The sequence below is a fragment of the Nicotiana tomentosiformis genome, chromosome 10 (assembly GCF_000390325.3).
Source record: "Nicotiana tomentosiformis chromosome 10, ASM39032v3, whole genome shotgun sequence".
In the NCBI taxonomy this organism is placed as follows: Eukaryota; Viridiplantae; Streptophyta; class Magnoliopsida; order Solanales; family Solanaceae; genus Nicotiana; species Nicotiana tomentosiformis.
Genome location: NC_090821.1, coordinates 34494672 through 34511990, shown reverse-complemented (window position 1 = coordinate 34511990; position 17319 = coordinate 34494672). Strand labels below are relative to the sequence as shown.

Here is a 17319-nt window from a genome sequence, read left to right as displayed (position 1 = left end):
TGATATCTTCTCCTACGAATGATACCTCTTCATCGGGGGAAATACGTTTTCAATGGTTCGTATTCTCCATCTACAGGATTTTCTGCCAAATGATCTACCAATGCCTGCCCTTTGACCGCTTTCTGAGTTACATAGATGATGTCGAATTCACTCACCAATATCTACCATTTTTCTAACTTTCCCGTAGGCATGGGTTTCTTGAAGATGTATTTTAGCATATCCATCCTTGATATGAGATATGTGGTGTATGCACAGAAATAATGCCTTAACTTTTGAGCTATCCATGTCAAAGAGCAGCAGGTGTGCTCCAACAAAGAGTACTGGGCTTCGTAAGGTGTGAATTGCTTACTCAGATAATATATTGCCTGCTCCTTTCTTCCAGTCTCATCATGTTGTCCCAGAATGCAACCAAAAGCTCCATCTAGTACAGATACATAAAGCATCAAAGGTCTTCCTGGTTCTGGTAGGACCATAACAGGTTGTTTAGACAAATACTCCTTGATTTTGTCAAAGGCTTTCTGACATTCTTCAGTCCAGCTTGTTGCAGCATCTTTCTTCAGCATTTTGAAGATCGGCTCACAGATCACGGTTAATTGTGCTATGAAATGGATGATGTAGTTGAGTCTCCATAAGAAGCTCATCACATCTTTCTTATTCTTCGGCGGTGGCAAGTCCTAGATAGCTTTGACCTTTGACGGGCACAATTCAATCCCTCGACGACTGACGATGAATCCTAGCAATTTTACGGCAGGGACTCCGAAGGCACACTTTGTAGGATTCAGTTTCAGATTTTACCTTCAAAGCCGATCAAAGAATTTCCTCAAGTCTGCTATATGATATGTGCTTCTTCTGGATTTGATGATGACATCATCCACGTACACCTCTATTTCTTTGTGTGTCATGTCGTGGAAAATGGTTGTCATGCCTCTCATGTAAGTGGCTCCAACATTCTTTAAACTAAACGGCATTATTTTATAGCAGTACATTCCCCATGGTGTCATAAAGGCTGTTTTCTCGGCATCCTCTCCATCCATCCAAATCTGATGATACCCTGCAAAGCAATCCACAAAGGACTGGAGTTCATGCTTGGCACAATTGTCGATCAGTATGTGTATATTAGGCAATGGGAAATCATCTTTGGGACTTGCCCTATTTAAATCTCGGTAATCAACACACACTCTGACTTTCCCATCTTTCTTTGGAACTAGCACAATGTTGGCCAACCAAGTCGGATATTCAACCACTCTGAGTACCTTGGATTTGATTTGCTTGGTGACCTCCTCTTTTATCTTCAAACTCATATCCGGCTTGAATTTTCTGATCTTCTGTTTTACCGGTGGACAAATGGGATTGGTAGGTAGCTTGTGAGCCACTATGGATGTGCTCAAACTAGTCATATCATCGTAGGACCATGCAAAGATATCTTCATACTCTTTTAGGAATCGGACATACTCTTCCTTCTCTGATGGTGATAGGTAAATGCTTATACGTGTTTTCTTGACCGCTTCAGAGTCCCCTAAGTTAACTATCTCAGTCTCGTCTAAATTAGACTTAGGCTTGTTTTCAAAGTTTTCCACTTCTTTGACAATTTCCTCAAGTATTATGTCGTCTTCCATATCCTCTGAATCATTATCCTTATGTCGCGTTGCCTCATTATATGTCACAGTCATAGGTTCATCGGAATAGGTAATAATAATGTTGTAGAGAGAAAATGTAAAGAATAACAATAAATACTAAAAATAGAAATGCATTAATAAAATTTTGAAAAACATCAACAAGTACGGCTCGATGACTCGAGCAATTATTTCAAAACAAAATACGTTTAAAACAAAATACTGAAAATATCTTAGATTCTCAAAATTTGCTTTAAAATAACTGATGCTAATTGTCAGGCTACCCAGGAACTCGACGGGCCCGGGATAGTGCAGCAGTTCAATTCTTGAGAACAACTCCTTTTTCAACGGTCTGAATGGTAAGGTCTTCCTTGTTCTCCTCCTCAACTATCGCACTGCAATCCATGTCTTCGTCATCCAAGAACAGCTTTCTTATGCGAGCTAAGGCTTCATCTTCCTCAGACCCCCACATTATGTCAGCTTGATGAAATGTCTGGTGCAAATGTGGTACCGGTTGTCCCAACGGATAATAAGGACCACACCATGGTGGCGACAAATCATAGCACTCTTGCCAAGTATATTCGTACCCAAGTATGAAAGTTGTACCATGATGCTTCGGTTGTACTGATTTGGTGATCCCTTGGAGATTCTTGCCGAGACCCTTGCCAGGTTCATACCCTGTCCATAGCAGTATGCTTTCTATCTTGTTGCTCCACCATCTATCCTTTTCAATTGTGTTGATGCGCTCAATGCGATGTTATGTTTCTCCACCTAACTTCCTCCTATTCTCGATGATCGGAACAGTCTGATTGGTATAAATGGGATTACTTTCATCTCCGTGGATGATCACCTCCTAGTGGTTCCATTCAAATTTCACGGTCTGATGCAGAGTAGAGGCCAATGCCCCAACGGCATGTATCCAGGGTCGTCCCAACAATAGATTGTAGGTAGCAGATATATCCAGCACTTGAAACTCAACATCAAACTAGGTTGGGCCCATCTGTAGGCTGAGGTTGATTTCTCCGATTGTGGCTCTTTGATATCCATCAAATGCCTTCACATCCATGGTTCATGCTCGTATCTCGTTCAGGACTTTACCCAACCTCTTCTGAGTGGTTAGTGGACATATATTGAGACTCGAACCCCCATCTATCAAGACCCTAGTGATGAATTTATCCTCAAATTATACTGTGATATGTAGTGCCCTGTTGTGACTAAGTCCTTCTGGTGGCAGCTCGTTTTCATGAAAGGTGACTTTGTGTCTTTCCAGTACCTGCCCGACCATGTTGGCCATTTCCCCACTAGTGATGTTGGCGGGTACATAGGCTTCACTCAGCACCTTCATCGGGGCATTCCTGCGTGTCTCAGAGTTTTGTAGCAGTGACAAGATAGATATCTGAGTGGGAGTTTTGTTCAAATGGTCAACCACAGAGTATTCTCTCGCTTTTACTTTTCTCCAAAGGTCGCCATAGCCAGTCTCAGCAACAGGTGGCTTAGATACATCTTCTTTACTTGTTCCTCCTAAGTGCTCTGGTGTATAAACCCTGCCAGTTCTAGTCATGCCTTGTACTGCACCTGTTTCTTCTATTTTCGCTTTTCCTTTTCTTCTCGCTTCTGCAACATAATTCCATGGTATAGCATCAGACTTGTAAGATGGCATGGGTGCTACCATCACAATGAAGGGTGTGGTTATCTCAACTTCAAACGGTGCTTGTGCGGTTACCTTGACTTCAAGAGGTGCTTGGGTTTGTACCACAATGGGCGTGAGGGTGACTGGGGATGTTTTAGGATCATCCCCCTCCCGAATAAGTCCAATTGACCCCTCCGGATCCCATTTTTCATCGGTCTCTATCACATTCACCCCCTCACCTCTGTGATCCGGGAGATGATTGTTTTGAACATTGGGTGTGGCTTCTTTTGCCTGTATGACCTTGGTGTCGATCAATGTCTGAATCTTGTCTTTCAGAGTGTGACACTCATCGATGGTATGGCCCTTCATGCCTGAGTGATAGGCACATGACTTGTTTGGGTTAATCCACTGAGAAGAGTTTTCCATAGCAACGACGGGAATGGGAGTGACATAACCAGCAGTTTTCAATCTCTCATACAGTTGGTCTATGGATTCAGCAATTGGAGTGTATTGTCTGGGTGGTTTGCGGTCGAAGTTTGGTCTTGGTTTTTGGTAATTTTGGCGGGCGGGTGGTGGCGAGTGATAATATGCGGGTTGGGTGTTGTAGGCATGGTAGGTGGTGGCAGGTTGTTGGTATATGGGGGGTGAGGGATGGTATGTGGATGGAGGTGTTTGGTATGTGAGAGGAGTCTTAAGATCCTGGGCCACCATTACAGCACCCACTTCTTTCTTCTTCGAGATACCTCCTGACTGCAAGGCTTTATTTGTGGCCTGTAGTGCTTCGAAATTTGTCACCATTCCACTATTGATCCCGTCTTTTATTCTTTCTCCCGGCTTGATGATGTCAGAGAATTTATGGTTAATAACCATCAGCCTTTCATAGTATTGCGGGTCTTGAGCTCTGACAAAGAACTTATTCATCTGTTCTTCTTCTAGTGCTGGCCTTACTTTCATAGCTTCAAATCTCCACCGAGTAGCATACTCGCGGAAAGTTTCTATTGGTTTATTCTTAAGATTTTGAATGTAGAAAACATCTAGTGCATTTTCTGTGTTGAACCTGAATCTGTCCATGAAATCTGACGTCATGCTCACCCAATTAACCCACTTCTTCGGGTTCTGATTAATGTAACAGGACAGAGCATCTCCCATGAGGCTTCTCTTGAACACCTTTATACGGATTCATTCATCTTTGCCCACTCCTCACGTTTGTCACATTATGTCCGTAGATGTACCTTCGGATCACTAGTTCCATCGACCATTTCGAACTTGGGAGGTTTGTAACCCTCCGGCAGTTCCACATCTAGTTGAATGCACAAGTCCTCATAATTCAAAGCTTCAATGCCCTTACCACCTTCGACGCTCTGAACTCTGCCAGTGAGCTTCTTAAGTTCTTCCGCCATGTTCTTGATGAGCAGGTCCTTCTCGATTGATTCTGGTATATATAGGGTTTGTTGTGGGTTCTGGGGTAAAGTTTCCACATATATAGGATTGCTTTGGTGAACTCCAGGAATCTGGGCATAAGGGTGGTCATTAGTTGAGTTTTGGGGATCAGGAGTAGGTTGTGGTGCATTCTGGGGAGTATGATAAGTGGTGGTTTGCGGGTATTGAGTCGAATAATGATGGTGTTGTTGAGGATTAGGTACTGGTGGAGGGTTATGGCTCTGAGAAGGTGTGGTGTATTGATTTGGTGGCGGTGGATTTTTGTTCTGCGTTTTTTGGGGTGGTACCGGGTTTTGGGCATTTGGATTTTGTTGGTTGATATCAAGGACGTTTAGGGTAAGGGAAAGGTTTGCCAAGTTTCGGACCTGCTCAAGTTCTCCTTGTAGCTCCAGGATTTTCTATTCCATGCGTAAGACCAATTCGTTCTGTGTCGGAGTACTTCGGCCATCTGAAGTTTCAATGTGTTTTGCCATAGTAGCATTGTCTTTTCTGATACCGCTTAAATCATCCATTTTCCCTTTTCCTTTGCTTTTGCCTTTAGGATCACTTGATGGAGAAGGAGGTGGAGGACCTCTGGATCTAGTGTGATATGCTGACGATGCCAGTATGCACGAACCAACCTTAGGGAATGGGAATAATCAAAAGAAAGAAAAAGCAAAAGGTAACCAATTCACCAAGGGATATTTGAAAGAATGCTTGTAGTATTTAAACATGTTCTGTAAAATCATGCAATAATTCGCGTCCTAATTGGGGACCTCATTGTATCGGAGGTAGACCTAAGCGACACATAGACTTGGAGAAAATTGATTCCAATAATTGCGCCATTTCATTAATGCGAAAATGAATCAAATCCTTACTAAATAGACAATAATAATAAATTTACCAATGGCATTTGCCTTATTACAATCGAAATCTAAAACTAAGCTAGAAAGCAGTAAAGAACATCATTTGCTAAATCTATTTGGTCCCTGAGGGACCTTCTCCATGCTTGGCTCTTTTGACTCTATCAATCAGGTTCCCCAGGTCGCGCATATGCAACAATAGGTAAGCCTTTGCTAGATTCCCTCCTTCATTGCCATCCGTGTTCTGACAATCTAAAAGTCTCTTCCTCATCTTTCCCTCAAACTCCATCAACCCTTGCTCCAAATATTCTAAATCTCTCGGTGGGCTTGTGGAGATTTCCTTCCATTCATTAATTGCCTCCATGTCCACTTTTTATTGTTCCTGATGTCTAGCTTCAGACTCAAAAACCCTTTTTCAAAGCCTTCTATACTTGAGATGTGCCTCAACAGCATCATCAATGATCCTATTTTCCAAATTGACCCCTGGCTTGACGTCTCCCGCTACATCATCTACCAACCATGGTGGATAGAAATACACATGACCGGCATGGTACCAGTCTGGCTCGATAGTCTCTCTTTCCACAATGACCTTCTGGTTCCACATATGTTGCACCTCGAACTTGAAAGGAATGATGTCCCCTTTGAAATCTGCCTTGTATTGGAGCATGTTGGAAACTCGAGGTATGACCTGTTTTCTTCCTGCTTGTCTCATTACCCTTATAGGAGCATAGGGATAAATTCCTCCAAACCTGATCAATACCAAATGAGTAGTATCCCTTGACCTGATGATGAACTCACTGCTAGGAAACCACTCCAACATCCAGTGTACTTTCTCGTCTGTCAGATTGCTGAAGAAACATACCCAACTTACAGCACTTCCGGGCTGTGCGAACCTATCTGGGATGAATGTCATTTCCTTTGGATGGTGGTAGGCTATGTAGTCATTCAATGACCGTCGCAGAAGCTATTGACGATATTCTCCCTTCTGAAATTGTTCCAATAACCAGACATGCAATAATAGATTACAACCTTCAAAATATCTGAATCCCTGCTTGCACCGATATAGAGCGCGGTACAGTTCAACTAGGATCATATGGATGATGGTGTAGGTTTTCCCCTCGATGCCTTCCATTAAAATTCTTGCAACCATAGCTAAACGAGTGTGAATTCTTCCCCCTTTCATTAGAAATATCAACAAACCCAAGAAGCAAATGATGAATACATAAACTCGGCAGTGCGTCCAACCTAAGGAGGTAATGGCAAGTTCCTCATGATGAAGACGATATGACTTACTGTGCCCGTAATGCTCATAAAGGAATTCAAATGGGATGTATGACTTCTTCAAACAAAGTAACTCATCATTTTTCTTGAAACCTAGCATTTTTAGAAAACTGCGAGGGGAGCGATTCTCTGGCACTAATAACCCTGGACTATCCTCTTCTAAGAGAGGAGTCATTTCTATGTCACCAAAGCGGAAGACGGCCCTTTTCGCATCCCAAAACATGGTAGCGATCTCGATCAATGCCCTATTTGGTCGGATGTCTAGCAAGGATGGCAAATTACCAAGGACCCTTCTCACATGATTCTTGTCGCAAGGCGCGAGATTCTTCCACCAATCAAGTAGCAGAGGTGGGATGTTTTGGACCATGCCGAGCCTGTCGACTTCGTGCTTCATTTTCTGCAAGCAACTAAAGTTACCCCTCTCCCTCTCCAGATTCGACCATTTACTCAATAATGATCAACATATTGGCACATTTTTCCCAAGTAATGCACATAACATGGTAGTGTCCATTGGGATTGTGGAAATCCCGTCGAACTTTGGACAAGGCTTATCTTAGCGGGCTATTTCGTTAACAGCGTCATAACCCGTACTAGGTTTAACATGATGCATGTACATTTGATGTTGGAGTAAGGTTTCTAGAATGGTCTAGATTGGTACTCTCAAGTGGACAATTTGAGAGGGAAAGGCACGGGACCATCGACTGCACCGCTGATCAACTAGTCTACTGCGCATTTCTGGAAGCAACATCAACAACCAACATCTGCACGCAAGGTGAAAAAGTGTAGTATGAGTACAACCGACCCCACGTACTCAATAAGTAACACACCTAACCTTAGGTTGAAAGTAATGACGAGCTAACAAAAACAAGTCGGGTACAACACCAATATTCCACCATAGTTCATAACAAAATAGTACAATAACAAAAGAGTATCTCAGAAAGAAAAGGCTCAATTCGTTCACATTTCCAAAAATAATAGGCATTTCTTTTCAAGTATCTCAGTGAAAACCCAAATCTTTTACCGGAAAAAAAATCAAAATACGAGTAAGTTTGAAAACTGTGATTTTTCCCAAAATCCTTTCAACAATAAGTAAGATGTTTCATTTTCTGATAGAATGAGGAAAGTACTTCTCTATGCCTACATGTCAAGACACAGGTAAAATCATAAATGTCCTTTAAACTGGGTAGCATAAGGAAATGCACCTCTATGCATGTATCTCAAGTACGTATGTCAAATACAATGCATCTCGATGATGAGCTCATGTACTCACACTCTCAGAGTACTCAATCTCACTGTCTCGCATTCTCTCTCACTATGCTCAGCACACTCAATCACTCAGCGTTGTACAAAACCCGCTGCGACGTGCAGCCCGATCCATATATCACCATAAAGCCCATTGCGGCGTGCAACCCGATCCACATATATATAGTAGACCGCGCTCACTGGGGGTGTGCAAACTTCGGAGGGGCTCCTTTAGCCCAAGCGCTATATTACTGCGGTGTGCAACCCGATCCAATATTGTTGCGGCGTGCAACCCGATCTAATAATATATATATTTGCGGTGTGCAACTCGATCCAACAATATATATATATATATAGCCCGAAGACTCGTTGCGGCGTGCAACCCGATCCATATAAAATATAATCAATATAATATGTTGCAGCGTGCAACCCGATCCCAAAATGTCACTCTCACTCAGGCCCTCGGCCTCACTCAGTCATCAATCTCTCTAGTCTCACTCACGGGCTCACAATGTCATGAAACAAGACCGACAACAATGATATGATGTATCAATAAATAATATCTGAGACTGATATATGGTATGAATGCATGGATATGATTGAGTATAAAATATCAATAAAATCAGTAAGATGACAGCAAGAGACGACCACTATGGGTCCAAACAGTATCGGCATAATATCTAAACATGATATCTAGCATGATTGACAGCTTAACTACTTTATCACATGGTGAAAACACGGATATCAACAAAGTAGGACCATGGGAACAATAGAGTCTCAATTCACATGGTGCACGCCCATACGCCCGTCACCTAGCATGTGCGTCACCTCAATACCAATCACATAACATGTTTTTCAGGGTTTCATACCCTCAGCACTAAGATTAGAAGAGTTACTTACCTCGAACAAGCCAATTCCAACACCGAGCAGGCCAAGCAATGCTCCAAAATTCCATCCCGTGCATTCCAACCTCCGAACGGCTCGAAACCCAATCCTTGTGATGAAAATGGCTCCAACAATCGCCTCAATCCGAGTCCCACATCTCAAAATATGAAGAAAGAACCAAAACCTCGATTTATAGCTTCTGCCAGCATTTTTGCACCTGCGGCACATTAGCCGCTTCTGCGGCATCGCTTCTGTAGAATCAGCTGAGGACTCAACCCTCGCACCTGCGGACAACATATCCGCTTCTGCGACATTGCAAGTGCGAGCCACCATCCGTACCTGCAAAATACCTCGCTCTTGCGCTCCATCACATCGCACCTGCGCATCCGCATATGCGCTCAAATCTCCACTTCTGCGGTCTTCCTCACCCAACACTATTTCTGCTCCTATGATCCCTTCGTCGCTTCTGCGACCATCGCACCTGCGCAAACTAGCCGCAGGTGCAGTCACACCAGAACCAGCAATAGCAACATGAAGTAATCTCATCCAAAACTCATCTGAGCCACTCGGGATCCCGTCCGAATATACCAACAAGTCCAATAATATAACACAGACCTACTTGAGGCCTCAAATCACGCATAACAACATCGAAACGATGAATCGCACCTCAAATCGAAATCTATGAACTTTGAACTTTCAAATTCAATAACTCGTACTGAAACATAGCAAATCAATCCGGAAGAACTTGAAATTTTGCAGACAAGTCCCAAATAACATAACGAAGCTATTCCAATTCGCGGAATCACAATCCGAATTCGATATCAAAAAGTGCACTCCCAGTCAAACTTTCCAAAATCTCAACTTTCGCCATTTCCAATCAAATTCAACCACGAACCTCCAAATCACAATCTAGACGCGCTCCTAAGTCCAAAATCATCCAACGGAGCTGACAGAACTATCAAAATTCCAATCCGACGTCAAATGCTAAAAAGACAAACTTAGTCAACTCTTTCAAATTTAAAGCCCCCTAGTTGAGAATTATTCTTCCAAATCAGTCCCGAATAACCTGAAAACCAAATCGACGATTCAGATAATTCAAAATACATCATACGGAGTTACTCACGCCCATAAACTACCGAGCAAAATGCAAATGCTCAAAATGACCGGTCGGGTCGTTACAAAAAATAGTCAAAGATCTCATTGAATCGGGCCCATATAGCCTGGTAGTGAATATATCAAGGTAAGAACATGAAGATAATACATAATCGAAGTTGAACGAACACCCACTGATTTAACTTCCATAAATAACTGAGTACCAAACTCTGTAACGTTGAGGAGATACTAAGAATCTCCGTGTGTGCAAAAAAGGAAAGGAACACATGGAAGATTTTCCATGTGATATCAGATTAGGACTAGGGTTTGAGTGAGGCGGCTAGGGTTTCTGTTAGAGATGAGAGGAATGTTTGAGAGAAGTTGGGGGCGGCTGAAATGGAGAATGGGTCTCTAGTGTTAGCGGGGAGGGATATAAAGAAAGGGGTCGGCTTAATTTGGGTCGTTGATCTCAAAAGATCAGCGACCAAGAAACGAAAGAGGAGCAGGGCAGGGTTAGGTCGGGTCGCGACTGGGTTTTAAAGAGGGTTTTTTGGTCTTGGGCTGCTGAAGGGTGAACTGGGGATGGACCAAATGTCTTTGGCCTGATTTTGGTCCGAAATTAGCCATATATTGGGCTATAATTTAAATACACGTAATTCCTAAAAATTAAATTATAAAAAATGACTAATAAATAATAAAAATATTATTTGAGACATTACATACTTAAAAATTACATACTTAAAAACAATAACTCAGAATTATAGAAATATAAAAAGACTATTTTGACATAAATAATATAATAAACGCAATTATTTATAGAATATAGGATATTATTGTAACTAGTAAAGATAAAATAAAACAAATTCAAATGTAATTATGTAAAAATGAGATAAAAATATTATAAAATGCATGTGGATATAAAATGATAATTTTTGATGATTAAATCACCCTAAAATAATTTGAAGGGATAATTGATAAATATTGAACAAATTAAATGCAAGAAAATCAATTTTAAAAATTTAAAATTATAAAGAATTATAGAAAGTACTTATATGACCCTTGTAAATTGGGTAATTATGCAAAATGATATTTTGAAAGTATATAGAATACTTTACAAAATATGAGGGCAAAATTGGGTATCAACAGTGGGTTGCGACCGGATTAGACCTTAGGCTATTAATATGCGTTGAATTGGGCTTGTTTGCTATATGAACATGCTTTATTATTGAATATTTCCCAGCACTCTTATACTATTGCTATGTGACTTTGGAATATTGTTATTTTTGTAATACTGTAGCACATTTGGGCTTATTGTGCGAGTTGATTGTTGTTGTGTGGAGTATAAGGGTGGAGAGATGTGCATGCCGCGATATAAGGATGGCGTTTATTTATGCGCATGCGGTGAGATAAGGAGAATTATGCGTGCATAGTATATAAGGGGAAATATGTCATTGTGAAGCTCATGCGACAACATAAGGGTGGCTTGTTGATGATGTTATGTGGTATTTCGGGGTGATCCTTGATGTTATTTATGTGTTGGAATGGGTTGATATTTTGAACATATCCTTGTTTTTCTTAAATGATTTTACTTTGTGTTTTATGAGTTGTTGGTTGAGTAGCCATGTTATCACATGCCCCACTCTTGGTTGATATTTATTTTGTTATGTATTTCGTTGTCATTTTTATATTGATATCTTGCATAAGTTATTTGACTAGTGAGTGTCTTGACTTGAACCTCGTCACTACTTCAGCGAGGTTAGACTTGATACTTACTAGGTACCGATTGTGGTGCACTCATACTACGCTTCTGCACATTCTTTGTGCAGATCCAGGTACCTCAGATCGTGTTGGTCATTAGGGAGTGGTGCCGAGCTGTTGGAGATTTCAAGATATACCTGATGTTCCGCTCATAGTACTCGTTTACTTCTTTTCTACTATTTATGTCTTCTCAAAAACTGATGTACATTTGAGATTTATCATGTATTCCTTGAAGATCTTATGACTCAATATTACCAGATTTTGGGATTTTGACTGTTGTATCCCCGTTTTGGCTATGTTATGGTATTTTTCAGCTTTTATTTAATATTTAAGTTGTTATATTCTATTTGATCTCATCATGTGATATGCTTACCTACTCTTAGGAACTAAGTGCCATCACAACCCTTATTGTGGAATTTTGGGTCGTAACAAGTTTGTATTAGAGATCTAGGTTCTACGATTCATAAGTAAGTTTAGTAGAGTCTTGTGGATCAGTACTGAGGCGTCTATACTTATCTTCGAGAGGCTACCGAACTATTAGGAAATTTCACTTCTTTCATTCCTTATCGTGCGAATTTGTTGATTTCAGAGTTTGAGCCTTTGTCTTTCTATTCTCTCACATATGGTGAAGATATGAGCTCCAGTTACATATGATGCTGCCCCTAGTGTCGGTGTTGTCGCTAGAGGCTGGGATAGAGGCAGAGTTAGGGCACGTGCCACCGCGAGGGCAGGCACCCATGATTGAGGAGCCACCAGCAGCTTCGATCGGAGAGCAGTCACTCGAGGCGCCTGTTGCTACCCCTGGACTTTAGGAGACTTTGGCTCACTTTTTGGGCATGTTTGGGACCTTGGCTTGGGCACGGTTGATTCCAGTTGCACCAACTACTTTAGAGGCTGGGGGAGGAGCTCAGAGTCACGCCACCCACACTCCAGAGAAACGAGGTCATGTTGATCATGCTTCGGGTGTTATACCTGTGCAAACCATGATTGCTATTCAGCCCGAGGTACGTCTAGTTACATCAAAGGAGGAGCATAAGAGGTTAGAGAGGTTCTAGAAGTATCATCCTCCCCATTTCAGTGGCGGACCATTCGAGGATGTACAAGGTTTCTTAGACCAGTGTCACTGTATTTTGCGTGCTATGGGCATAGTGAGTTGAGCGGGGTCGACCTTACTACCTTCCAGCTAATGGAACCGGCATATAGATGGTGGCAAACTTATGAGGTGAGTAGACCAGCTGGCGCAACGCCACTTACTTGGTCCCAGTGAACTGATCTCTTCTTGAGGGAGTTCATTCCACAGACCCTCAGGGATGCACTGCACACTGAGTTCGAGCAGTTGCGCCAGGGGATATGATTGTGTCCGAGTATGCTATGAGGTTTACTGATGTATCTTATCATGCACCTACCTTGATTTCCACTGTTAGAGAGAGAGAGAGAGTCCACAGATTTGTTGAGAAACTCGGTTATAGCCTCAGATTTGGGATGGCACGGAAGTTGGAGACCAAGGCTGCTAGGAAGTTGTGGACCGAGACTGCTAGGAGGTTGGTGACCAAGACTGCTAGTCCGCAGGTTGTGGAGATCGCTAGGAGGTTTGAGCGTATCCATGACCGAGAGAGAGTGGACAGGGAGGCCAAGAGGCCTCGAGATTTTGGAGGGTTTAGTGGTTCCTGTTCTGCGGTTTCAGCTCGTCATGGCAGAGGCTTTATCAATCAACCAGTTCAGTCCACACTTCAGGTTACTCATAGTGCTCCAACTAGTCAGGGACCTCAGGGTACTCATATTGGACAACCATCTTTTAGTGCACCTTCAGCACAGGGTTCCTACAATGATTATTCTAGCCATCTGGGTCAGACTCAGTACCTACAACCACGCCCGCAAAGAGGTTATTTTGAGTGTAGTGGTACTAGAACATGGTGAGGGATTGTCCCAGACTTCGGAGGGGTAGACCTATTCAGGGTACTCAGGCTATGATTTCTTCTCCAGTTGTTATTCCACCTGCACAACATGCTAGGGGTGTAGGACAGGCGGGTAGAGGATGTCCTAGAGGGAGAGGCCAGGACCATTGTTATGCTTTCCCTAGTAGGAATAACGTTGTTGCATCAAATGCCGTCATTACAGGTATTGTTTTGATCTATCATAGAAATGCATCAGGTTTATTTAACACGGGTTCTACTTATTCGTATATGTCATCCTATTTTGCTTCATATTTGGATATGTCTCATGATTCTTTGATTACTCCTGATTATGTGTCTACACCCATTGGGGATTCTATTATCGTAGACCGGGTCTATCATTCTTGTTTGATCACTATTGGGGGCTATGAGACTAGGGTTGATCTTCTGTCACTCAATATGGTGGATTTTGATATAATAATGGGCATGGATTGATTGTCACCATATCATGCTATTCTTGATTGTTACGCCTAGACTGTGATGTTGGCTATGCTGGGGTTGTCGAGGTTGGAATAGAGAGGTTTGTTGGGTCATGTTCCTAGTAGGGCGGTGTCCTTTATAAAGGCACAACGGATGGTTGAGAATGGGTGCTTGGCATAATCAGCCTTTGTGAGGGATGCTAGTTCTGATACTCCTACAGTTGAGTCAGTCCCAGTAGTGAGAGAGTTTCCAGAAGACCTACCGGGCATTCCACCCAATAGGTATATTGGTTTTGGTATTGACTTGGTGTCAGGCACTCAGCCCATATCTATTCCATCATATTCCATGGCACCAGTGGAGTAAAAAGAGTTTAAGGAACAACTTCAGGAGTTGCTTGATAAGGGTTTCATCAGGTCGAGTGTTTTGCATTGGGGGTGCTCCAGTTCTATTTGTGAAGAAGAAGGACGGTTCAATGAGGATGTGCATTGACTATAGTTTGTTGAACAAGGTTATCGTCATGAACAAGTACCCACTACCGTGTATTGATGGTTTATTTGATCAGCTTCAGGGTGCTAGAGTATTCTCGAAGATTGACTTGAGATAAGGGTACCATTAGTTGAAGATCTGAGCTTCAAATATTCCGAAGATGGCTTTCATGGCCCTCTATGGTCACTATTAGTTCTTGGTGATTTCTTTTAGGCTGACCAATGCCCCAACAACTTTCATGCACTTGATGAACAACATGTTTTAGCCCTATTTAGATTCTTTCGCTTATTGTATTTATTGATGATATATTGGTAGATTCTCGCAACTGGGAGGATCATGAGTTGTATTTGACGATCGTGCTCCAGACTTTGTGGGAGAAAAAACTATATGCAAAATTCTCCAAGTGCGAGTTTTGGTTAGACTCGGGGAATTCTTGGGTCATGTAGTATCCAGCGAGGGGATTAAAGTGGATCCGTAGAAGATTGAGGGAGTTCAGAGTTGGCCCAGACCGTCTATTGCTACTAAGATTCAGAGTTTCCTTTGGTTGGCTGGGTATTATCTCCATTTTGTGGAGGGATTTTTATCTATAGCAGCCCATTTACAAGATTGATGCAGAAGGGTGCCCCATTAAGGTGGTCTGACGAGTGCGATGAGAGATTTTAAAAGCTCAAAACAGCCTTGACTACAACTCCAGTTTTGGTTTTGCCTTCAGCATCGGGTTCTTATACAGTCTATTATAATGCCTTATTTGTTGGCATTGAGTGTGTGCTAATGCAGGATGGTAGAGTGATTGCTTATGCTTCACATCAATTAAAGCCCCATGAGAAGAACTACCTAGTACACGATTTGGAGTTGGCAGCCATTGTTCACACACTTAAGATTTGGGGGCACTATCTTTACGATGTGTCTTGTGAGGTTTCACGGATCACATGAGTCTTCAGCACTTATGCAAGCAAAAGGATCTAAACTTGAAGCAATGGAGGAGGTTAGAGCTACTAAAAGACTATGATATCACCATTCTTTATCATCCCGGGAAGGCCAATATGGTGGCTGATGCTTTGAGTAGGAAGGCTAAGAGCATGGGTAGTCTTGCTTTTATTCTACTTGGGGAGAGACCTTTCGCTTTGGATATTCAGGCTTTGGCCAACAAGTTTGTGAGGTTGGATGTTTCGGATCCTAGCCAGGTTCTTGCTTGTGTTGTGTCACAGTCATCTTTGTTTGAGTGCATCAAAGCACGTCAGTATGATGACCCCCACTTGCTTATCCTTAAGGATACGGTGCAACACGGTGATTCCAATGAGTTGACTATTGGTGATGATAGGTTATTGAGGCTATGCCCAATGTGGATGGGTTGTAGGAGACGATTCTTGTGGAGGCCCATAGTTCACGGTACTCCATTTATCCAGGCGCCACGAAGATGTACCATGATTTGAAGCAGCACTACTGTGGAGAAAAATGAAGAAAGATATTATGGAGTATGTGGCTTGGTATTTCAATTGTCAGCAGGTTAAGTACGAGCATTAGAGACCTGGCGATTTTGCTTCAGAGGTTAGATATTCTGGAGTTAAAGTGGGAGCGTATCACTATGGATTTTTTAGTTGGGCTTCAACGGACCTTGAGGAGATTTGATTTAGTGTGGGTTATTATGGATAGACTGGCCAAATCTGCGCACTTCATTCCAATCATGACTACCTACTCTTAAGAGCAGATGGCTTGGATTTATCTTTGAGAGATTGTTCTCTTTCATGGTATGCCCGTGCCTATTATCTCGGATCAAGTCATGAAGTTTACATCGCATTTTTGGAGAGCAGTGCAGCGAGAGTTGGGAACACAGGTCGAGCTGGGTACGATATTTCATCCATAGACAGACGGACAATCCGAGAGTACTATTCAGATCTTAGAGGCATGTTACAAGCCCGTGTCATTGATCTCAGGGGATCATGGGATCAATTTTTACTGTTAACAGAGTTCTCCTACAACATCTGCTATCAATCGAGTATCCAGATGCCTCCTTATGAGGCCTTATATAGGATGCGATGTCGTTTTCCGATTGGTTGGTTTGAGCCCGGGGAGGCTAGGTTGTTGGGTACTGATTTGGTCTGTGATGCTTTGGAGAAAGTGAAGTTGATTCAGGAGTGACTTCGTATAGTGCAGTCTATGAAAAAGAGTTATGCTGATGAAAGGGCTCGTGATGTGGCATTCATGGTGGGTGAGAGGGTTCTACTCAGAGTTTCGCCCATGAATGGTGTGATGAGGTTCGGGAAGAAGGGAAAGTTGAGCCCACAATATATTGGTCCTTTTGAGATTCTTGAGAGAGTTGGTGAGGTGGCCTATAGACTTGCATTGCCACCCAGCTTGTCGGGAGTTCACCCGGTGTTCCATGTTTCCATGCTCCGAAAGTACTATGATGATTCGTCACATGGGTTAGATTTCAGCTCAGTGCAATTTAACAAGGATTTGACCTATGTTGAGGAGCCGGTGGATATTTTGGACAGGCAGGTCCGGAAGTTGAGATCAACGAACATTACATCGGTGAAGGTTCAGTGGAGAGGTCAACCGGTCGAGGAGGCAACTTGGGAGATCTAGCATGATATGCAGAGCCGATATCCTCACCTATTTGACACTTCAGGTATGTCTCTATACTCATTTGAGGATGAATGATTGTTTAAGATAGCGAG

At 42.4% G+C, this 17319-nt stretch overlaps 3 protein-coding genes across 3 annotated transcripts; 2 read left to right on the top strand and 1 right to left on the bottom strand.

Annotated features, from left to right (window-relative positions):
* Positions 1-1932: 1932 nt before the first annotated feature.
* LOC108948041 (uncharacterized) lies at positions 1933-4643 on the bottom strand. Its single transcript, XM_018776671.2, has 3 exons — positions 4476-4643; positions 2887-4359; positions 1933-2106 (listed from the first exon to the last, which is right to left on the bottom strand). The coding sequence occupies exons 1-3, from the start codon at positions 4641-4643 to the stop codon at positions 1933-1935; spliced, it is 1815 nt and encodes a 604-aa protein (XP_018632187.2).
* An 8490-nt stretch (positions 4644-13133) lies between these two features.
* Positions 13134-15574, top strand: LOC138899984 (uncharacterized). Its single transcript, XM_070186685.1, has 5 exons — positions 13134-13629; positions 13767-13901; positions 14340-14436; positions 14543-14732; positions 15419-15574. The coding sequence occupies exons 1-5, from the start codon at positions 13134-13136 to the stop codon at positions 15572-15574; spliced, it is 1074 nt and encodes a 357-aa protein (XP_070042786.1).
* Positions 15571-16780, top strand: LOC138899983 (uncharacterized). The gene is made up of 2 exons (XM_070186684.1): positions 15571-16030; positions 16350-16780. Exons 1-2 carry the CDS (start codon positions 15571-15573, stop codon positions 16778-16780), a joined length of 891 nt encoding a protein of 296 aa, XP_070042785.1.
* Positions 16781-17319: the final 539 nt, after the last annotated feature.